This window comes from Vanessa tameamea, chromosome 11, assembly GCF_037043105.1.
Source record: "Vanessa tameamea isolate UH-Manoa-2023 chromosome 11, ilVanTame1 primary haplotype, whole genome shotgun sequence".
NCBI lineage: Eukaryota > Metazoa > Arthropoda > Insecta > Lepidoptera > Nymphalidae > Vanessa > Vanessa tameamea.
In genome coordinates, this window is record NC_087319.1 from 9330294 (window position 1) to 9354939 (window position 24646).

The following is a 24646-nucleotide window of genomic DNA, read 5'->3' on the forward strand; positions in this document are numbered from 1 at the left end:
ATGAGTGGATGGTACCTATCCAAACTGGCTTGCACAAAGCCGTGATGGCATATTAGCTATGTAATAGATTTTCAACTATTTTTATCAAACATTTATCATCAGGTGGCTCATTAGCCAGTTTTAAAGCAAAATTATTTCAACGTGAAAATGTAAATAAAATATTATTATAATACAATTTTATTAATTTACATGTCGAAGTTTAAACTACACTGATAAATACATTTTAAAATGTTAAACGTTACTTCATTAGTGTCTTTAATTTAATCGTAAAAATTAAAAAAATATAAACTAATTATAATTATATACAATATGAACCTGAAGGTAATTAACAAATTTGATTAATTAATAAAGTTATACCTAAGTTATACCTGAGCCGAGATGGCCCAGTGGTTAGAACGCGTGCATCTTAACCGATGATTTCGGGTTCAAACCCAGGCAGGCACCACTGAATTTTCATGTGCTTAACTTGTGTTTATAATTCATCTCGTGCTCGAAGGTGAAGGAAAACATCGTGAGGAAACCTGTATGTGTCTAATTTCAACGAAATTCTGCCACATTTGTATTCCACCAACCCGCATTGGAGCAGCGTGGTGGAATATGCTCCATACCTTCTCCTCAAAGGGAGAGGAGGCCTTAGCCCAGCAGTGGGAAATTTACAGGCTGTTTATGTTTATGTTATGTATGTAGACCTAATTTTTTTTTTTTTTTGACAATATATTTAAAAAAACAATTTGTTAAAAGCATACTTTAATGAAGTGCTTTACACGAGTAATAAACAACTTTCTGTAGTACTAGTAGACAGTTTGGTAGTTCTACCCGTGTGAATACTGGTAGTACCGCAGCCAAAAACGGTATGTTTTACATCACAGCTAATAATATAATATTATTTAGAATAACAAAAAAATAAAGTTTAAATCATCCAAATCATTCTAGCCGGGCGTCTAAAATATGTCTTAAAAACCCTCACCCTTGTTTCATTAGAGTTTAATGGCATAATTTAATCAATTTTAAGTACAACTGATTTGAATTTTGAATTTCATCAACCATGTGAACTTAGTTATTTATTCTTTCCTTTTTTTAACTCATTCTTTAGTTAACATATGTACATATATTATTAAATTATATACTGTGTAATCTATTGGGTTTTCTATTCTCATTATTCACAAATGTTTAAAATCTATGGAAATATAAATGTCAAAATATAGAAGTCCCACAAATGACAAAGCAGTAGTTCTTACTGGGGCTTGGCCCCACAATATTCGGTTAAGAGTTGACGTGTTTACCAGTAGGCTATCTCGGTACATTTCATATTAAGGGTAGAGAAATTAAGAGTCATAGCAATGTTTATTAATGAGTTGCACGTAGCAGCCTAATTGTTTTGTATGTTCTCTGTTTATTTGTGGTTCGGACGTGACGGAATTAAGTGCCAAAAAGTTTAAGTACACCATACAATATATATATTATTTTTCCATATACTGTTGTCCGTCCAGCACGTCTATGGAAAAATAATATATAGTCTATGGAAAATGTTGTTATATTATTAACAATTGTTACATTTTGCATAAAAAAATTAAAAACACAAAAACAACATAACGCATAAACAGCATATCGATTAAATTTTTAGCATATGATTTTAAATCATAGTAAAAAAGCTCTTGGTTAACCTTCTGAGCAATGACGTCTCCTTGGTTGTCGATATAGAACTGTGCCGTGTGAATGTGACTTAGAGAAATATTCAGTTTTCGACGAAATGGCATCATTTGCAGTTCAAGTTCCGTCAATTTGAAGACCAACTCAGTTCTAAGCTGCTCCAACGGCTTTATATTTGATAGATGAAGCCTTTGTGTTCTTGACGCTGAAAATAAATATACTCATTAAATTGTTATACAAAATTGTAGTATATTAAAATACACGCAAAACGAACGAAAGACGTAATTAAAGTGACAATTAATATTGCAAGACCTCGTTAGATGTCGACGTTTTAATTTATATCGAAGCACTCGTCTCGTATAAATGTTACCTTATATGAAATATAGATAGATGGACAGGCAAATTATAGGTAACCTGATGGTAAGTTGTCATGACCTTAGACATTAAAATAACGTAAAAAATATAAGTTAACTACTACATCGCTAATATTTCACCAACGATGAGAATTTAGATATCATATTCCTTTGGTTTTTAGTTATAGAGGCTCATTCACCCATATAACCGGAACACGACAATTCTAAGCATCAAATCAAATTAAAATATACTTTATTCAAGTAGGATCTTGCGAGATATTTTAAATAGTCATTTAAAATGATTAAATTAAATTAAATTTAAGATGTAAATTGTACTAAGATGAACCAACGAATCAAAATTCAACGAATACTAACTCCACACTTTTTTATCATCTATATATTCCTTTATCGAGTAATACGATTTATCAATATTTTTTTATAATATATAACAGAGATTAATAATTAGTATAATTATTATTTTTTTAAAATAGAAGCGAATACCTTGCCTCTGTTAAATTGGTAATATTGTTATAAATATATTGAACCGTAAGTATACCAATATCGTGAATAACATCCTCGAGCTTTGGCATTATAAATAACCCTAACGGCTCTTTTTGATCAATGAATATAGTTTCTATGTCAACAGAATTACACCAAAGTACTATATACTGTAGGTATAATATATAGTACATACTAATAACTGAAACAGACAACTGCTGTAACGATTGGTGTTTGGTGGTAGAATATGTATTGAGTGGTACTTACCCAGCTTTGTTAGCTATTGTTTAACAATTTAATTCTATGTAAAATAAGTTACATAAAATTAAATTTCCTCTACCATACAAATAATTAAAAAATAATTTAGTTATTCAACCTTAATTTAATGCAATTTTTATGTCTCGTCTAATAAAACCAGGGTGGTTTTTATTAGTTCCATACAAGTAATTTATATCCAGAGAGGAGAATATAAGACGACCTTTAGTGAAGCTTTTGACTTAGATTGGGGTAAAAACGGGAAGTTCGTATAAAAATGGAGGCGTAACTTCAAGTTTACCCTTAAGAGAACGTAAGAGCCTCTTTATTGGATGAACCGACTATATATTAAGGGGTTTGTAGGCTAATTTATTTTTTGTATAATTAAATAGACCAAACACTTTTGTTAGTGGTTAACAACCATTTAAAGCTGTAGTATTAGGAATTTTATGAATATCACAGAAATACATCCATCGTAACTTATGAAACCGGTAATGTTATGTCTCAGCGTCTGATATATATCATGTAAAAATTCTAAATAATCAACCTCCGCAGACCATTAATTAAATTTAAATTATCTACTGATACAAGATTATGTAGATGATAGAAGACCTTGGAGTTGATATTCGTTAATCTCATATAGGAATCATAAATGTAATAGAATAATAACTATGATAAACATATGTTTTTTAATTTTTTTTTTTTGATTGGCGCACCGAGATATAAATTGGCGCTGGAAGAAATATTAACCATCCCCGAAATTGCCAATGCCCTTCTAACCTTGGGAACCTTGGGAAGATGCTATGTATATTGTGCTTGCAATTAACTCTGGCTCGTTCACCCTTCAAAATGGAACACAGCCGAACTAAGAATATCTAATGAGTAGGAATATTAAATTTTTATTTTATTTTATTTTGTTCATATACATACCTAAGGTCTCTAGCCTTCCCGCCGTGTTCAAATCGGATACTTGTACTGCAACATTTTCTAACTGGTCAACGAAGGATGGTAAATCCTTACCCACGACTGGTCCATTGAATTCCATTCTTAAACATTTAAAAAGATCTAACATTAAAAAAAGGATACGCAAGATTCGATATTCAAAAAACTCCGCATCGATGAGCACATTATCTGTTTTGGTAATAGGTCAAATATTTTACCGCAACTGAAGATAAATAACAACACTCTGTTGTTACTTGTAGTACTCTGTAACAATTCACTTTGTGTCTCTTTCGTGAAATTTTGAAAATCGACGACGATATGAGTGTTTAAATATCATTGTTTTATGGTCACATATAACTCACATTTCAGGATTGGTTTCTGCTGTGACTTTCGAATTTGTTCCTACAGTATAGCTCTACTGATATGATTGCTTTTTATCTTACCTATATTTTGTTAAATTGACATCCGAGACAAAGAGTATTCGATTAAGAAACTTATTGAAATTGTCCGATACCGTCTTCAGAAAACCAACATCGATAGTCGTCGATAATCTTTTTAAATCATCTTGAAGTTCATCCCATTCAAAGTAAGACGTTTCTTTGTTCACGTCTAATATTTTTTCTAATTGAAACACGCTGTACGCTGGTTGATTCTTTTCACATTCTCTGAACGATGAAACGAAATGTATTTGACATGAATTCACTTATAGGTATAATACTTATTCCTTAAGATAGATTTTTATCATAAATTTTCACTTAGTAATGCAGCTATTAATAGGATGAAATAAAAAAGCACTTGTCAGTTTTAGTTCATTAAACGTCTGCTTAGGTTTGTTGGCTTTAAAACAAAGAGCTTATATATTAAATATGAGCTTATATATTTTTATATCTTTGTTATCTTTGATTTAAAAAAGAACATAATCCTAAGGTATATTTATATGGTATTAAGGTCAGAGACCTTTATGTTCTTTACATAGATAACTATGTTATGTCGGTTTCCGAATAACGTATGTTTAACCTATGTTAGGTTATTGGGAAACTGACTTCAAACAGTTTCGTAGCGAATATCAAATTTTGTCGGTTTTTGAAGATGGATTGATCTTTTTTAAAGTTCTAAAATAAATAATAGTGTTAAAATCAAAATAAAATCATCGTAGTGTTAAATCAAATAGGCAATATTTGAATTTCGAATTAATTATGTCTAATTGAAGGAAAGTAATATTCAAAGAAATTCTAAGAGTAAAGAGCTTAAAAACAATTCTTATTAGCTTTCTTTTGTTTCGGATAATCGAAAAAAAGCACATTATACTTTTTACATAATATTTGTAAAAGCTTTTTGTTGTCCCAAAATTTCTTACGAACATAAACGTATTACTTAAAATAAAACGACACGTTACCTTAAAATATTTTTGACAGATACTTCGATGGTTACATTGTCTAAATCTTTGAATAAAACATCGAAAATGCCCTCGTTATCTGATAACAAAGGTGACGGCTTATCTAAAAGCATTGATAAAGTCTTGTACTGTTGTGTATCCCACAAAATTTGGCATGCATATAACTGAAACAATAGTAGATTTGAAAAACTGAAAACAGATTTATGAATGAATTAAGCCTATTATTATGAATTTCGCTTTGTGCAAACTCATCTGCAATCCATCCTTTACATTGTTGCATTGATGTAACCTAAGGGATGTCCAATTTTTCTAGCAGCACCAATATATTTGGGCGGTGGTGACCACTTACCATCAGGTGGAACGTTTACCATTCTGCCAATCTATATAAAATAAATAAATATTAAGTACTTAATAACTTAAAATTAAAGTACAACACACCTCGTTGAGTAATATTGCTGTGAATATTAAAACTTAATAGCCTATTATAAAAAACTGAGCAAACAACATTAAATTGAAATTGCTAATAAACAACGTGCAGGCGTCGAGTAATATGTTAATGTGAGTTAAATTAAATTATTTCGAAATTAAAATTATATATATACAAAATATATCTACTTGTAAATGAAGGTATCATGCATAATATTTTAACACTTAATGTTTATTAGTAAATTATAAGTTAATAATTCCTAATCATAAAGATATAATCTGTTTGTATTTATAAGTAAGGCATGTTTTTTAAATATTAAAAAGCTATAATGAACTATTGAACCATTATACCTTAATAAAACTTAAACAGATTTAGAGCTTTAAGGAGAAGGTTCAAGTATATTATAAAAGGAAGGTTTGAGTATTTAGGTTTCCATGAAAACATTGAAAAGGTATTCGTAGACTTTATACGTCTTATTTTCTGCTAACAATTTACCAAAAATATAAATGTATTAAATATAATACTCTACCTCAGCATGACCCGCGATGAGGAAGGTCGCACATATTAAACTCCATAATATTATAGAAATGATACAAATGCAGAATGAAGAGCTGAAACAACACACTTAAATTAATTAAGACATGTATTTATACTAAACTATAAGTTATGATGTTTGTTTTCTGTTCTTTTTTTTTTAATTGGACACCGACTCCAAAAATAACAATAATTGTAACTATATTATATTATCGTAATAACTTTGTTGACTTTTAAGTAGTCTAAATATTTTTAATTACATTTTACATAGGATAAATCTAAAAAATATTTTGAACATTGTTTGTTATATGTATTGTCATAAGGTTGTATTTACATCTCTCAAAAAGTGGTGAAATTGAACTTATTAATACTTACACTTGTAATGTTCTTTTTGCGTGGATTTTTGCATTTCCACATCCACAAAACATCGCGAATAAAACCAGTATCATCACGAAACTGAGGGACGCGTTGCACGCTGTAAATATAAAAATATATAATATATTTCTACGTATAATTATACTGATGAAGATCAAATAGTTAATAGAAAGGTAAATCGAACGACGAGCGTCGAAATTTTCCTTTAAATGTCATTTCCCAAAAGTACCGTTTGCGCGTTTTAGCTATTCTTCCTTTACACTAACGAAATATATTTTGGCGGAAGCGTTGCTCATTTAACCCTTTAGGTACTAGATGACTGCCTCGTTGATCTAGTGGCTAGATATAGGGCCCCAGGTCCAAAGGTCCTAAGTTCAATCCCCAGGTTGAGCCGATAAAAGTTTACTGGTATTTTTTTTAGAGTCTAGAAGTTAAAAGTTCTATCCGGTCGTACAGATTTGCCAATATATCGGATTTTGAGAGTGAGGGAATGCAGAGAGCATATATGTGCACACTCTTCCAGCGCAATTGGTTTGTATCCATTGAGTATGGCCGGCGTGACCGAAATCGGTCAAGAGGCATCATCCTCATCAATAATTGACGACTTAGACGATTATAAATCATCACGATTGCTTATACTCAATTAATATATGCAAGCAAGAAATAAAAGAAGAGACTTACTTAGCAATATCACCCATCTCCATAAATCATACTTGTGCACTCTGTCCAACCCGATGTCGAACTGTCTAGCGAGGCTATGCAAGGCTGATGTGAGATGGCGCACTATATCGCTCAGCACTCTTGCTGAATTGTGAACAGATTGTCTTCGGTTTTCTATATCTTGCAGTATATCTTTATGATGAAGATTTAATATAAATATAAATAAAAATAATTCTTTTATCGCCCCTACGCTGCTGTGAATCGGAATCACACTTTCGTAAACATTATCTATTTTTGTAAAATTGATAGTTTTGTTCCAACTCCTTGTTTAGATATTATAGTGAAAATAATAAATAATAATATGATATATTATTAGGAACAAATAAAATGTTCAAGATTGTTGAATACCTCTTATACTAACGTATACTAACTAATAGCTCGATCGCTGCGATTAAAACAATCTTTTTTTTTTTTTTGCATACAATGTTGCTTAATAAAAAGTATATACAATTTTTCATTTTACTATTACCAATTTAAAGGGTCTATATGTACCTGCTCTGACAAGTTCCGTTTGCGAATATATAGCAGAAGGCAGGGTACGGAACTCTTTTCTAGCTGCGGATATAGCCTGAGTAAGGTTAATGACACCAAGATTTTTCAATTCAAGTAACTGGTGCTCTTGAAGTATCTGTAAAATAGTTCTTATTAATAAATGTTCTGCTTAATATCTTCAGCGATTGTTGGAAGTAAATCATTGATTTTTTTCAAAAGAAAAAGAGGTTTCATTTTGTAATGAGAAGGTTTTAATCCAAATTGAATTTTTAATCCATTTTATCAATAAAATATTCATTAGTGCGAGTGTTTTCTAAACATTTAAAATGTTATTGTAATATCTGCACAAATTAAAATTAATTAAGTATTAACATTTTATTACTAATTATATATATAAAGTATAAACACACACTCCTCTTTTATTTATAATAATATCGGCGTGTCAATTTTAGATTAAGATAAATTAATCGGCTGCCAAATGTATTCTGAAAAAAATATTATACGCATGAAAATACTAACTGAGTCAAATTTCATCGTAATATGCAATGAATTTGTATTTAGTGTATCACATAGAGGAGCATCCCTTTCGGCGCAGTTTCTCTTCAAACTATCTAGTTGTTGGGCTAAGTCTTTAATTTTATCTGAAGTTGCAATCGCTAAGAGACCAGCTTTGTGGCATATATCACGCAATGAGGACACTTTCATGGATAAATCCTCACTCTCTGTAATAAAAGACAAACTTTAATAAAAATAAGGCCCAGAATCAAAAGATTTTCTAAACAAAAGGCAATATAGCGTGAGTGATGAGTCACTGGTGGTGTATCTACATATATACACATATATTATATTGTGGGCGAATGAGTGTTGTAGGGTGCGCTAGTCTTGGAAATCGTACATTTACCGCTGATTAAGGACACTATCTTTAGCGTGGTGAAAAGGTGCTTTTTCTAAAAGTACTTCATGTATTAAGAACAGAAAACTAACTAAATGAATATTTGACCAAATTTTCAAGTATAGCTTCAATAATTATATGTTAATGTTTAGCTTTAAAGTAATAATTGACTTCTGTCAAGTTTTCGTCTTCGTATACCTGTTATTATGTCTGCCAATGAATCAAGAACTAGGTCAATTCCACTCTCCGAAGCTATTGCCTGCTGTATCGGTTGCCCAAGAAGCGTCTCTGCCTCTAAAAATAATTTGTAAATATTTTCCTAAATTTATAAAATTTTCTACATCTTCATTTTTAAAATTCAGCAAAGATTTATCGTTTTCTAATATATACTGGTGAACTTATCAACTGGACGAGGATGACCAAATCCAAACAGAATAGCAAAAACTACGCAAAGAAGTCTCAAGTTCCATTCAAAAAAAAAATTAAAACAACGATAGACTCGTTGTGAGATACGTATATGAAAATTATTGGATTTTTGTTGTGGATATTTCAGTAGCCACGTGGAATTAGATAGTTGACACTATAGCTCCATTCCTCGTATAGCATGTAAACCCGTCGTTTCGTCTCTACTGTCGCAGAATGTGGAAGGAAGGTAAAAAAGAATGCACTTGCGCTTGTGTACACACTAGTGAACTATATTTAAGATCAACATAAGTACTAGTATCAAGGAAATGGAAATAAGCCATGTGATCTAAGCCTTTTTTTATATAACCAACGACGAGCAATAATATTTGGAGGCCTCTATGAATATAAAGAATAAAATAAACTCGTCTTACGATGTAATGTAACCTGTCACAAGAGGGTTCTTCCCGGAAACTGTAGGTTTGCCTTAGCCGTTACTTTACGAAATGTGCGATATTTTGCGTTACGATTTTGTGAGAAATATTTTTCAATTTTTTTTTTTTGTAATAATTCACACTTTATATTACCTATTTCCGAGATTTAAATTTAAGACAAGATCCGTAATACTAAAATATACGATAGTCTTATAAATTAACTGAGGTCTAAGACTGTCCAGTAGCTAGAACCCATGAATAAACTGATTTTTCAATTGTTTAATTCATGTTTATTATTCATATCGTCTTCGATGATGCAGAAAAACATCGTGTGAAAATCTCATTGTGGATGAATAACAAAAAACGTGGAATAAACTTCAAAGCTTCTTCCTTCTAAGCAATATCACATATATTGCTTAGAAGGAAGCAATATATGTGATATTGCTTAGAAGGGACATTTTAGAGAATTCATATTTTTCATCAAATATTTATGTTTAGTCTTTAGTTTTTATTACTCACCTCTTAAATCCTCTTTATAGGCGTAATATACCATATCTACAGGTGGAACAAGGCTGTGGTGTAATTCCTGCGCAGCGGTCGAAAGCCAAGATGCTATATCTGCGCATGCGCAACTAATTATATTACGACTCTCAGCTACAGCCATGCGTGACTGCTCATTACTTAAGACCATTCCTGTTATAAGAAAACTGAAAATAAAATTGAAACAGTATTTTTTTTTTTCTGATTATTCGCAAAATCTAATTAAAATAAATATATGATTATATATTGAAGATGTTAGAAGCAAATCCAGGATACAATATAATATATTTCATTTAATTTATAGAGTAACAAACATCCATCGAAACATTCAAAGTTGTACATTTAGAATAACAAATTCTATTTGTATTTTGAAATAAACAACACGAAAGATATACGACCAATAACAGTGAAAAATCGAAATGAATATATATACGACAAATGTGCACATTATTAAACGTGCTTGTTTGACAAATCTTATGGCGGCTGTACACGCTCGTCAGGATACCACGAGACGAAGTACACGATGCCTTCGGCGCGTCGCGTTACGCGACCGTCGTTTGCTTTCGGAAGCGTGAGTCTCGCGATGCAAACGAGAGCGGACTTGTACACACTCGTAAAAAATATAATAACTTATAGCCAAGGTCATATGCAGCAACAGGTCCATCGCAGTGGGCATATGAAATTCAATTGATACAACGAGTTTGTACATAGTGTGCTCTCGTGTAGAACTTTTAAGCGACGCGAGGCACGAAAGGCGGTGTGACATGTGTACAGCCGGTTTAATATATTTTATTATTCCAAGACTCCTTTTTGTTAAAAACAATTGAAACGCATTCTCGTAAATATCTAAAAATAAAGTTATTAGCTATTCATTCATTAGTTTTTATTGCCGTTGAATTTAAGTTTTTAATAACGTGGATACTTTTTTCAATACATCTGCTCTCTAGTTGATAAGCAAGGAAATAAACATGAGTCTTGGACTTCGTTCGTATTGTTGATTATCTACATATAAATAAAGAGACAACACAAAAAACAGTTCAGTAGTTTTTTGTTTTATGTCAACCGATTTTTTTTTATTGGTAAATATTGATCAGTATTATCAAAATATATACACATAGACATAAAAGAAAAAAAAAACAATTTTTGTACCATTAATAGTTTTTTTCAATTTATTATCATTTGTGTTTGTGCAATTGCTAGATACACAATTCCAGGATCAGAACTATCTGATAATTCAGAATATAATCTATTTCAGTGACGAATTTACGAATTTAATTTAGATCCGTTCAGCCGTTCTGGCGTGATCGAATATCAAATTTCTATCTATCCAAAATTTCGCATTTATAATATTAGTAATATTAACTGAATGACATATTAATTTTTTTAGCAGTTGCTATTTGTTATTACCAATGGAACCACTCATTTTCTGTTTGCGACTCACGAATCACACAGATCACGGTATAGTTTTTGACAGTTTTTTTTCCGATTATTTAAGAACTATGATTAAACTCGGCTTAATCAATGTTTATGTAATAGTCTTAGATGTGCTCATTAACAAAAAGAAAATACAATAAAACATGTTAGGATCTGTATTCGAGTGCTTCTATTTTTATAGTAATTTAAACCCAAATATATTGTATGTCACAGTTTTATTAAAGGTATGTGTAATACTTAGCCATTGGTAAGGCCTGAAGTGATATTTTACTGTCACTATTCTCACAAGGTAATGGTATCGTATCTATAACTGCGTTAAAACCTTTAGCCAGGACTTCGCACTTGGTAATGTCTGGGACCGTCATTAACGGGGTAATGCTTTGCGTTCCCGAGATTTCTACCTGCTTCCAATAGTCTTGAGAGCTCTTAATTGGATCGACGGCGGTTTCGGAACAGAAAGCCTAATGGTCTCTTATTTACTTCACGAACCTTTATTTGTTTTGAAGTTCTTTCATTTTTATAACTAATTGTATATATGTATGTTGTCAATAGTTAATTCATTTTAACCAGCGAATTGAATTATAACATGCTTAATATTTTTAATAATCTACTGAAAATAAACTCGTGGTAATAATAAAAATAATGTATGTCATGTTGTAGCGTCTGTGTGAATGATAGAATTTTAAGTAAATTATGTAAAAGTAGCCGAGATGGCCCAGTGGTTAGAACACGTGCATCTTAACCGATGATTTCGGGTTCAAACCCAGGCAGGCACCACTGAATTTTCATGTGCTTAATTTGTGTTTATAATTCATCTCGTGCTCGGCGGTGAAGGAAAACATCGTGAGGAAACCTGCATGTGTCTAATTTCAACGAAATTCTGCCACATGTGTATTCCACCAACCCGCATTGGAGCAGCGTGGTGGAATATGCTCCATACCTTCTCCTCAACGGGAGAGGAGGCCTTAGCCCAGCAGTGGGAAATTTACAGGCTGATTATATGTAAAAGAATACGTTATTGTACTTACCAGCTGATAAGAAGGAACAGGAAGGTGAAGATAACGAGAATTTTGCTATGGCAATCTCCTCTCTCTGGCTCAAGAAACAGGGTTCCAGATTCGATTTCATCAGTGCATTTTGATTTTGAGAATAACGATATTAAACTCAATATGAAAAGATACAGAGGAATGATCAGAGCGAAAATTCCAAATATAATGATGAAAACCAAAAATGAAGACTCCACCCTTATTGACTGTAACAAAGTGAGGCTTATTAAATACTCATTATTAATAGTAAAAGGCAGTTATGCAGTTCTAAGTAAAATCAATATTTGGCCGTGGTCCTCTCTATTACAATATAATATAAAATAAAAGGAAATAAAGAAATATTGATTAAGATATCATTATTAAAATTTATACTATCAATCGCAACGTATTAAAATTGATCACGACGTCGATCAATTTGTATAGCTATGCTATATACAGTTATTAAATGAAAATGTAAAAAAACAGTATAAATTAATCAGTATCCTCAAATAGCACTTGTCGTTGACGTTAATATGATTTCCCTAAATTGGATCCATATTGGTAGCTGGTTCGATTTGAATCAACAACTTCGATTAACGGGTAGGAATATTTATACGAGTATATATATATTTTACATATCAAGTCTGTCTTGGTTTCTGCCTCCCGAGGTGTTGAAAAAACTTTGTACATTCAAAATATAATCTGAGAAAACGAATACATACATTTCAAGATTTCGAAACAAACTGTGAGGTGATAATGTCAAATTCGTTAGAATAGATTAGTTACAAAAAGTCATATATGATTCCTACTTCAAACACGCCAAAATGAACTTAACCTGTGGCGGACCTATTTCAGCTTATGTTCAATCGCGCAGTTGTCAAAGATGTCGATATAATGTGTCAATAATATAAAACGGCTTATTGAAGGAACAGAGGATATAATTATTTATCAAATATATCATAAATAAAAAGTTTTAATTAATACATTGGTACGATGTTGATTACATTAACTTTTTATGAGTTTATTTACTGAAAAGTTTATTCAATGTAGTCTATCTGGCGTACCTGATGAGACTGAGAATGATCACATACTTTTAATTAAAGGAGATGAAACAATTTTACTGGATTTGTCAAATAATAAAATGAATAACATATTATAATATTACTTTTAATAAGACCTGTAGTAATATTCTATTTATGCCGTTTTGGAAAGTACGGACTAATTTATTGGGTGGTAGATCCTTTCAAACTCCGGTTGGGCTAATATAAGTTACGGAGTTTTCTATTGAAAAATTCTCATTAGCAGTTCGAAGTTTGAACTATTTATCAGGTCAATGCTGTTATTGTTTATCCAACCGTACTTTAGAAAGAACGTACAGACGTTTCTCCCTCACTTGATTTTACTTTTTTAGTCAAATTATTGAAGTAGTAGCTAGGCTATGCTGGCAGCTTCACATTTAATTCGGCACTGTAAAATGATGATTCTAAATTGCTTTACTTGAATAAAGATTATTAATAAGTGCTCACCACAGCCGAAATATATTGGCATTGTCAGAACCATTAAACATATCTTACAACGCAAAACTACAAATCTTGGGATATTATGTCCTTTGTCTTACTCATCCTCGATATGAAACACAACAATACTAAGTATGTTGTATTTTTTATAATGAATGAAAATATTATAATCTAGAATAAATAATGAGCGTGTGGTACAACAAACTTGTACAAAGCCCTGAGACCAAGTAGGTCTTTAGGTGTAGGATTGCAGGAAAAGAGATTTCTGTATTTGCGCATACCATATAACATCTGATCAATTCCACATGATTAGTTACAAAAAAAATATACTTATAGTATAAATATGGGCTTGTAACAATCTAGGATGTGTAAAAAATAATTGTTTGAAAAATATTCATATAAGATGGTTCTATTACAATTTTATTAGACAGTAAGATAACTGAGTTCTTACAAATGTTTGTTTTGATGTATTTGCATTGTTAAATATAGTCAATAAATAAGTTTATACGTTATACTTTTACCGAATTCTAATCCAGATAAAAAATATACTTAATTCTAATAAGCTCTTCGGATTATCAGTTTCTGATTGTATTGTATCGAGAAAAACTGGTAAACAAAATTGTTTGTGTTTTTCTATGTCTATTATCCTTTCGACGTTTGTTTTTCAATATAAACGTTTTATGGATACCCTTATTTTATCCGCACGAGGCTAGAAGGCGTAGCTTTTCCCATATAAATATCAACGAATATGAAATTATAGGTAAAAGTATAATATATTATAATGGGTACAACATTATACATCTTATTCATAATTTGTACAGATCATATATAGTTAATGCCTTAATGTTAACTTATTTTATTTTCTTAATGTTAAATTAAATGTAAATAAACAAAGTGTATTTCTTAAGTTTTTAAACATGAACTTTGAATTTATTAATTGTACAATGATCTACAGGTTTTTTTCTGGAATCAAATACCGTGCCCCGGAAAGGTGTATTTGTGTTAGCGAAACTTGACGTCACAAGTTTATTTCCACTTATCTTGTTTAATTAAATCTTGGTCAAAGTCAATTATATTTAAATTTAAATTTTTGAGTTATTTTTGAAAGATTAGTGGAAAGTGTAATAATAGGTACAAGGGTTAAATGAAATCCTTAGATCTTCATCGGTAGACATGTACAGCCAGTGTCTAAGAGTAAACACATATTAGAACTACTATTCGGTGCCTATTCGTTAATCTGCTTTTTGTTTTTTATGTATTTATGACATTCTCTTTTATAGTCTATTCAAATCGGAAATGGAATACCTATAAAATAATATAAGCAAACCTTAGATTCAGGTATGCCACGCGTATTGCTAATAGCTCAGCTATATTGTGCACTGCTAACAGTTCTTGACTAATATATCTTTATAATATACAACACTATTCCACTAAACTTCTTATATACACTTAAATTTTACTTCCAAAGTTCCGATAACAGTTTCATCAACGTTCAAAATGCAATTTTTTTTGCAAATCCATAATGAATATCATAAATTTTATTCAAGCTCTCGACCAATGATATCGCGTCAATTTGATGTTAAATGTTGTTTATTTGTGATCGGAATAGACTATTCGATTCGATTTCGATTTCATGAATAGAAAACATTAATGTGATATAATATATAATCACAATATTAGTAGAATCAGAAATCATCTGCCTGACAAATGAAATGTTAGCGCATAAACATTAATCCAAGACAAGCAATTACACCCCTCATAATCTTAATAGATTGTTACATCAGAAACAGACATTGGTCATAAAGTGAAGTATCCATTTCAACGATGACCAAATCTTGCTAGATGAGTGATAAGCTCATTTGTTAATGAGATACAATCTCATTACCCTAAGTATTTGCTCTGATAACATTTCGTATCTGTGTAAAAAATGCGGCACTTGGGATCTAATGGATTAAGTTCGGTATATCTATATCCGGTGTGTATATCTGCATATATTTTTTTCCTTTTAGATTTATTTTTGCTTAACTTTAGTTTTGTACAAATTTTAAGGCCTTTATTTATTTGTGACTTTTGTACACTATTCAATGTTTCATAATATATCTCATAAACTCGGATGTCTTTATGGGATTACATTTGTATTTGTTGGTCTGACTAAAATATGCCACAGCATAATTTAATGTACGATTTGGTACTTTTGGTAAATTATTGATATTTTGTAGCAGATATAGAAAAAAACTGTCCATTAATTTCACACGAGTTTCTTTGGTCATTTGTTCAGTGCTCATTTTTTTAGGGAGTACGGGAGTTCTTTCTTTTTATATAATCTGTTACATGTCGATCTTAATGCTTCCTTGAATAAATAATATTAATTTTTGATTAGAATATTAATGATTTTATATAAAAAAAAATGTCATATACAATAAATCCATTTCGTATATACCGAAACGGGTTCACGCAAGAAAACAAAACATTAAACTGACAAGTAGGTATGAGGAGACAAAGCCGATATTATAATTACAAAAAGTTAATTCGAAGGCCAGGTACAATCTCCGTTAAATGTAGTTCGCAGTTTATACTCGTATTATTATAGGACTTCTTAGCGACATTAACCTCCATTAGTGCAAGAAAGATTTTGGCGCTATCGACTTACAGGAAGCGATCCTTTTAAAATGTCAATGTCATCGTATGGATCTCTTTTGTTAAATCAAGCATGCTGTTCAGATTCCAAGCAGAAATTTACTGGAGTTTGAACTTTGTCTTGAATATGGGTTATATATATTTTAATCAGTTTTTTAACCATGCTGGTGGTTTAGTGAGGGCACAAAGAGGTTATTTCCTTTTAGAGTTTGTTATTAAAGAGCAAGTATTAATTAAATACGATCAATTGATTTATTGACTATATGAAGTACCAAATCAAATTCATAGCTTATTTATATATAATAACATTTAGAAAATAACATAATATATTACAACAGTCATCTATAATTTTATGTTTTAGTAGTTGAAATTATAGGAGAGGTAAATAAATATTCGAAACAAACGTATATCTAAAGAGAACAGAAATAAAATAAAAAGAGGCTTGAGAATGATTTTGTTTTTAAATATATTTTCTTGGATTATAGGAAACAAATATATATTGTTGTAATTATCATTCATTTATTAATACTTGCAAATCTTTCAGCGGACTACATAGTACTTTGTCCAGGGCTCAAATCAGAATGTCTGAAAAAAAGTATACCTACAGGATACTATGCCACTCTTTGCTAAAGGAGTGCCGAGTTTGGGAATTGATTCAACAGATCCTCTATACAAGAAAAATATCGCTTATGAACTGCCTGGTAAAATAAAAGTGAAACTGATTGATCCAGTTCTGACTGGCATAAGGAATTGTGTAGTAGATTCAGCTATGTGAGTTAAAATAGTTTAAGTTTTTGAATTATTTATATAATTGATAATGCCTTTTTATTTAAACATATTATATAGATAATTATATTTAAAATTCATATGTTAATACAGCTTTGGACTCTAATAGCTAGCTTAATATAAACCATAAAGCAGCAGATCTTGAGGTTAGGACCCCAGGAAATGTTTCAGTTGTGTCGATTTCCGTCTAATTACATTATGAAAGTGAGACAATAAACTTGCAATCATTGTTCAGGTAAACTTGAGCAATAAAATATATCTTGCATAGATTGATGTTATTAGTTGAGAATGGCCAACGCAGCTTTAGTTGGTCAGGAACAGACGAAAAAATAATTATCCATAGATTTATGTTTTATCGATAAAATTTTTGTGCTTATGAAAATTTGCTTACCATAATTTATCAGGCGAAGAATATTTTGGCCAAATATTTCTTTGATGAATAAGCTGACAAACATACATATATTTTTTATATAATAGGTAATATTCATACAATATAATGTTTACCTATGTGAGACCGAGGTTATTATGTATGCTAGATAGCTAAGATCGATTTTGAGATTCTATAGGATTGAGACCCATTGCAGTTATAGTTCAGTTATTAATACATCTATTTCCAAATAAACATCTAATTACGTAACCGGATTAAATAGTTTATTTATAAAACGTTAAGCGTATAAATATATATATACGGAGTATTTTAAATTTCGATTTTTCTAGTATGTAAAATATTATAAAAGCGTAACATCCGATTTTATAATCATGGTATTTTCCCATTTGCCCAAAAAAATATAAAACATATTTCGATGTCTATTATTATTTATATACAGTGTAAACTCTGTATTACGACACTCAAGGGACTGTATGTATTTGGACGTTATCGAGAGTTGTCGTTAAATCGAAGAGAAGAAAAATCTGTATTAGAAAAAGTTTATTTCAGGCTAGTTATTAATTAAATATTTGAATTAATTCTTATTTGAATGCTTTTGCGTATAGTCTGTTATAATTTTCGTCTAACGTATTTTGTTGTAACGGTGCAATATTGAGGCATTTTGGTGATAAAAAAGTACTTTTTTAATAATTTTGCTGCTTCCAGAGCTTCTTTATGTGTGCAAGCAATCACAATTTGTAAACTAAAGAACGAATTTCCGATTTGCCGACAGCTAGGATAATAAAGCGAGAAAAGAACCTACACATCTGCGCAGTTTTTAATAATTTTGTCGATTAAAAAATAACTTTTTATTATTTCACGTGTCGTTATTGAGATTGGGTGTAACGCTGTACAGAGTGTATCATTGTATGGAAGACAAACTGAACCGACCACAGTCGAGTGATTTCGACGCTTTAGGGAGTTTGTCGTTAAATCCATTGACGTTACATGGAGTTTACGCTGTATTTGCAAATGATTTAGTAAAACACCTTAAAAAATAATAACTCAGTATTACTATCGCGAATGTTTAAATGTTTAAAATGCATATAATTATTTTATCTTAAGGATCTTATTGAATTGCCAAATTAAGAAAATTAAAATTCTACTTAACTAAATTTTAAAATGACTGATTGAAACACACACACAAGCCACCTCATTCATAAATGCGTAAATGACTAAAGACAAGACTAGATACATAGAATCTCTTTTATTTACCTAACTTTATCTATTGTTATTTATTATCTATTGTTATTAATGTGGTTTTCGTATTTTAGCCAGCATGTCGTTAAGTTTTAAAGCAAAATTTGAGGACAGAACTCACAACGGAGTTATATACCGCGAAATTAAATAACACCAAGTGGTGTATGTTTACAATGAAAAGGTCGACTTCGCTATTACTAATCTGTTTAAAGGCAATCCTGAAATTAGTAAGTTAACTATAAAATTATTATAGCTTAAAAATACATGTAAGTAAATATTGTTTCGTATGCTGTGGGTTTTTGGATATTTATTAAGTAAATCACACTCAATGAACAATAAAATATAATTAAAACCACATATTCTCGAAATTAGTTTTCGTTTTTTTGTCAAATCTCATAGTTATCCTTATCCATGGCACAGCATATTAAATATTATATACGTTTAATGTCCCTCCTTTATTACAATTTTTATAGATGAATGTATTTAAATAACATTTATTTTCATAATAATTAACTATTTTTAATTTTATATATATTTTTTAATTTCATGTCAAGCAATATTGAAAGTACTGAATGATAAATGGCAACTGATGATAAATGAGTTAGGTAAACCACTTCATGCGTCTAGCTTTTGATTCCGTCAAGCAATTCTTCCATCCCGTTTCAAGAGAAGAGATAATTGTACTATAATAAGGAATAAAACTATACAAACGTTGAGTATAAATAAGCAATATAGAGCGAAGGGCGATACTTAAAGGTAGTCTTTAGTCACTTAAAACCTTACTCCAACATCCGTGAGTTATGGCTCTATGCTTTTGTATTATTTTTATCTGCAATGTCAAAATAGCAGTGTCTTCTAAATCTATTGAATAACTAGTTACGACCAGCATAAATGTTCAAACGCAATATGCGTGGTCTATAACTTTCTCGTTTTACTCCGTGTATACCTATAATTAAAATTAAAAATTGAACTATTTCTAAAGCCAAGTGTTTTACTAAATTTGATAACCTGGAGTCAAATTACTAAATTTAAAATTAAAAAGAAAAGATTTTTGTAAGAATAAATTCGATATTTGAACTCACTTACGTATTAATTTGGTATTTAATTAATTTATTCCATAAATATCTAGTTTATTAACTAGGAAAAAGTTTAAATGGCAACGCATTGACTTATATTTTTAAATGTTTTGTTGCATAAATTAGGTCAAGATCCACACCGAAACATGTATTGGGTCAAGTTGTTCACCAATACTTATAACGTAGAGAACAGTTTGTGGGTTACATAAAGTGTGATTCTCGTAATGAAATAAAAAAGATGTTCAGGCGAGATGAGGTAGTAGATAGAATATCGTAGGTTGAAAGGCAAGCACTACTGAGTTTTGAGATGCTGATTTGAGGTTATCATTCTCGGCGGCGAAAGGAAACATTGTGAGGTAACTTTTTTGACGTTCAAATTCTGTCACATGCCAATCTTTATGCTTAGGAATAAGCTTCCAAATCAAACATTCATCTTAAGGGACTAGGGGGGGGGGGCTTTCTCTCACAGTCTAAAATTCACAAACGGACTACTTTACAAAAACAGTTCCGTTTTAAATATATTGAAATTAGTAAAGTATATAGCTTGCTAATATCGTGGGTCGGAATAAAACTCTCAACAAACTATGTAATTATTATATTTACAGTTTGCATCGCTCGCACCCCCTCGATAGTGGTCACCACAAGTATAATATAATGTTGAAGTTTGCATTAAAATTTTTTTAAGGAAAAGATTCAGTATATGTTCTTTATATTATATTGGTAAACTACAATACAAAATTTCTGCAACACCGAGACAAAAACGATAGTTGTTTTTAGTTTCCATTATTTGTTGAGTACAATAGTATGGGCTCTGGGCAGTGTGCCCGCTTGCTAAAAGCATTTGAAGTTCAGTTTTCTTTTTGTTAAAAGTTACAACTTAAAAATCTTAAGAAAATTCAACCGCAAGTGATCTTACAAATAGAAGTACGAGTTATATAGTCAAATAATTACGAGTTATATAGTTAAATAATTGTTAATATAAAATTAAGACGGTATTATGTCATAGCTGAGATTGTGGGTTAAAATCCGGTCAAGTAACAATAAATTAATGTGCTTCTTTGTTGTTTATATATCATCTCGTACTCGGAAAGGAAAACATTTAGGAAAACTGTATGTCGGATGAAAATCAGCTGGATTCATATTATGGATTTAATTTTGAACCATCTCTTCAAAAGGAAAAGATTCATTAGCCTACCAGTTTAATATCTATAGGCTGTTACCGTGTCTTACGCGCCATAATTTAATTATAATAAGAGCCAAGACAAAGGAATATAGTATCACATATTTTATACTAACATTAATATGAGTAAATTAAACATAAAATACCTTTAAAAATGAATATGGGAACGTCGCTTTGCCATTTACAATCTCCTTGACAAGATCTGAGAATTAATGAAATTTCGTGAGTTTTAATTTATTATTTTATTTTAGTAAAGTATTCTTCAATAATAAAATTTGTAAAAACTTACCGATTGGATAGTCGAATAGATATATCACTGAAAAGAACTTGGACATGAATGTAAAAGGATAAAATCCCTCTTCTAATTTAAATTTTGGAATTAAATAAGTTTGTTTTTGAGGTAAACTACTGAATTTAATATTGCTTCTGTCTTTTGTTATCTCTACATAAAAATCATCTCTTTTGGTCCCTTTTATGTAATTAATAGTGTTTTCTGTCACAACATCGATCGTTATATTAAGTGGTTCTGTAAATTCTTTTAATATGTCCTTTGTAATCGGTATAAACGGAATTGTGTTTTGTGTACTAGACGATGTTGACAATTCTAATGTCGTGGGTGATAATAAAATATCTTTGGTTGGAATATCAGGCTCTTCATTGCTCGCAGTTCTGAATATATTGAATTTTTCCAGCCACGAATTTAAAGCGGATGTGCCGCTAACATTTAAAGAATTTCTTTTATTTAAAATATTTCTATAACTTTTAATATTTTCAATTTCTATATTTCTAGGAGTTTCTGTATCTGTATATGATTTTGCGTTAATGTTCGTTGTATCCGTATTAACTCTATAAACGTTCTCAAAACAATTGTCCCAAACAAGATTCAAAGAATCTTTTGAATTATAAACTTTATCACCTTCCAATTCACTTTTCTTCTCATCTTGAAAATTTCTGTTATATAAAAGTGATTCACTGTTTCCTCCGTCTCGATCATTTCTCATTTTTTCATCGACGTTCGTTTCCTCAATCGGATGGAGAGTTGAAATTGCTCGGAAATTTTCTTCTTGTACATCGAGAGAGTTACTTGGTACATTTGTATCGAAGACATTCAGATTGCTTCCGGTAGAGACCACAGGCGTCTCTTCCGACGTCGAACGGATTTGTTGGATTTGCAAGGCAAAAACCGAAGCAAAACCACTCGGCTCTAACGTCTTTACTTCAGTCGGTAAGTCACAGTTCGTTCGTGATATAACAAGATTTGTTTCTAAGATTATTAAAACAAGAGCAAGCACTGAATTTTTATTCATTATAGTATAATATATTTCTATATTTTTCTGTTCACGTCGTATAATTGATAATATCGACGAGGTACTGCGGTGCGGGGCATTGAACAGAGGATTTGTAGCACTTAGCAGTCTGCCGTAGTCCACTTACGGGATTATGAGAAGTGTAATCAAATACAAAATATTACGTTAAAATAAAATATTGTTCTAATATATGGAAAACATGTAACTTGCTTAAGATATTTTCATGTTATTACAAAGACAATGCATTTTTTTCCAAAATTCGAATGATATGAAATCTACAAGCTTAAAACGAATCTTAAAGCTTTCATGACTTTGTCATTAATTTTAGTATTCATGAGTTTTCAGGATTTATCTCTCAATGTTATATTGATAATACTTAATAACATTTAACGTGTTAATTTTTATGAATGAAGGTGTCGTTATAAATATTATATACATATTTGTAACGATATTGACACATTGAACATTGTCCATTCCAGATTAATATCATATCTATTCAATACACAATTGTAATACGATTGGCGCCACAACAGGTGTACTCGTAACTCTATCAAAACGTCGGGCATATCATACTTGCGGTTAAATCACGAATAACATACAAAATCAATTTATGACTTTAAAACATTAAATTTTATTTTTATCTAAATGTGACATAGTTGATTTTATTTATTTATTATATAATTGTGAATGTAAATTTGCTTCTCTTTTTGGAATAACGAAACGTCGAGTCTCACAGATTCTGCGGAAACTTCTTAGTGTTTAATCTGACATTTGACCAACAAATCACCTGAGGTTTAAGAAACTTAAGAGCTCTTTAACCGAATAAGTAAAGTTTACACTCCTTTGAAAATCACTAGAGATATTTCAGTTGCTAGAATAGAGTCCAAATTCCGGTAATCACTACTAAATTTCCGTATGCTTTATTTGATTAGACAATTCTTCTTGTACTTGGCCGTAAACTATCTAAACTAATAATCTACGCTAAAAACTATCTTCTTAAGGAAATGAGACCTCTTCTCTTTATCAGAGAGATATTGACTGAATTTTATCATTCTACATATAAAATTTGTATTATATATGTTTTACATTTAAATACATTGTATCTTTATTTTTTATTGAAAACCATCAAATCCATCTTTATTTCACGTATATATAGTATCTATAGGTGGAAACGGCATATGATATAATCCCTGTTCAGCGGTCAACAGCCAAATTAATGTTATTGTCATATAATATATTCACTATCATATTTTAATAGACAAATTTTGTTAGTAAGGAATTTTATAGGCAGCACGTTCAAAGTTTTTTTGACTTTTCTGCCCAATACGTATCGAGTTATCTATCTTACACGTACGTTACGTCTTTGAATAATTCATTGCACTATACAGACGTGATGTCGTATTGAAATTTATTCCTACAAAACGCTACATTTCGTCAATTTACATTTCAATTTTACGTTCGTTTTGCTCGAAGTATATGAAAACTTTAAAATAGTTTGACAAAATATAACAACTTAAAGTGCACGTCCGTTTGCTGATATCATGACGGAATATTTATTAATTTATCTACTTTATGCGTATTCTGCCCGTGTGACAGCAATTTGAATATCGTAAACATAGCGCTTTAGGTCATCATTTCTAAGCATTTTCAATCTAAAAAATAGAAATAGCATAAGAATCTACTAACTGTTCAAAGAAATACCAACCCTAAATTCAAAGGTATAAATAGGTTGAATGGTTCCTTTCCTGTGGCAACGGAATGAGGGCACGTGACCGTTAAGGTATGTATGTGTGTTATGTCAACATACTGCTTTTCTTTTGGCGAGATTTTCTGAGATTTTTTAAGCTAAATTGACTAGTCGCAGGTGGTTGAAGAGAAACAGGTCAGCGGGTCTCGGCGGCATGTCATGTTCATGTGTCACCAGGGTCGTATACAAGAGGTTTTTTACAAGAAACAAAGTCAAATACGTACTTGAGTGCTTATTCGTGTTACTCACATTTTTTAATTTATTCGAAATTTCTACAGAAATTTATAATGATATAATTTTTTTACAATATAAATATATTTTAAAACGCATGACAAAATAGATGCTAAGAAATTGTAAATAATAAAATAAAATTTCACGTTTTTTTATATTACGTTATTTA

The 24646-nt window shown here is 30.7% G+C and overlaps 1 protein-coding gene across 4 annotated transcripts in view; it reads right to left on the reverse strand.

The window, feature by feature from the left end:
* Prom (prominin) overlaps positions 1 to 22575 on the reverse strand; it is a 28498-nt gene extending 5923 nt beyond the window's left edge. For all 4 annotated transcript variants that reach the window (XR_010309273.1, XR_003369235.2, XM_026642868.2 and 1 more), the window contains exons 1-14: positions 21482 to 22575; positions 21339 to 21394; positions 12373 to 12596; positions 9890 to 10077; positions 8733 to 8828; positions 8162 to 8364; positions 7643 to 7778; positions 7112 to 7282; positions 6431 to 6530; positions 6051 to 6132; positions 5095 to 5258; positions 4142 to 4363; positions 3687 to 3802; positions 1665 to 1855 (exon numbers count right to left, since the gene is read on the reverse strand). Coding sequence is in view for 2 of the 4 variants with exons in the window: in XM_026642868.2 (XP_026498653.2) it covers positions 1665 to 1855; positions 3687 to 3802; positions 4142 to 4363; positions 5095 to 5258; positions 6051 to 6132; positions 6431 to 6530; positions 7112 to 7282; positions 7643 to 7778; positions 8162 to 8364; positions 8733 to 8828; positions 9890 to 10077; positions 12373 to 12596; positions 21339 to 21394; positions 21482 to 22499 (2967 nt within the window). In the remaining 2 variants the exon portion in view is untranslated. The remainder of the gene's footprint in view (positions 1 to 1664; positions 1856 to 3686; positions 3803 to 4141; positions 4364 to 5094; positions 5259 to 6050; positions 6133 to 6430; positions 6531 to 7111; positions 7283 to 7642; positions 7779 to 8161; positions 8365 to 8732; positions 8829 to 9889; positions 10078 to 12372; positions 12597 to 21338; positions 21395 to 21481) is intronic.
* Between the last annotated feature and the right edge of the window lie 2071 nt (positions 22576 to 24646).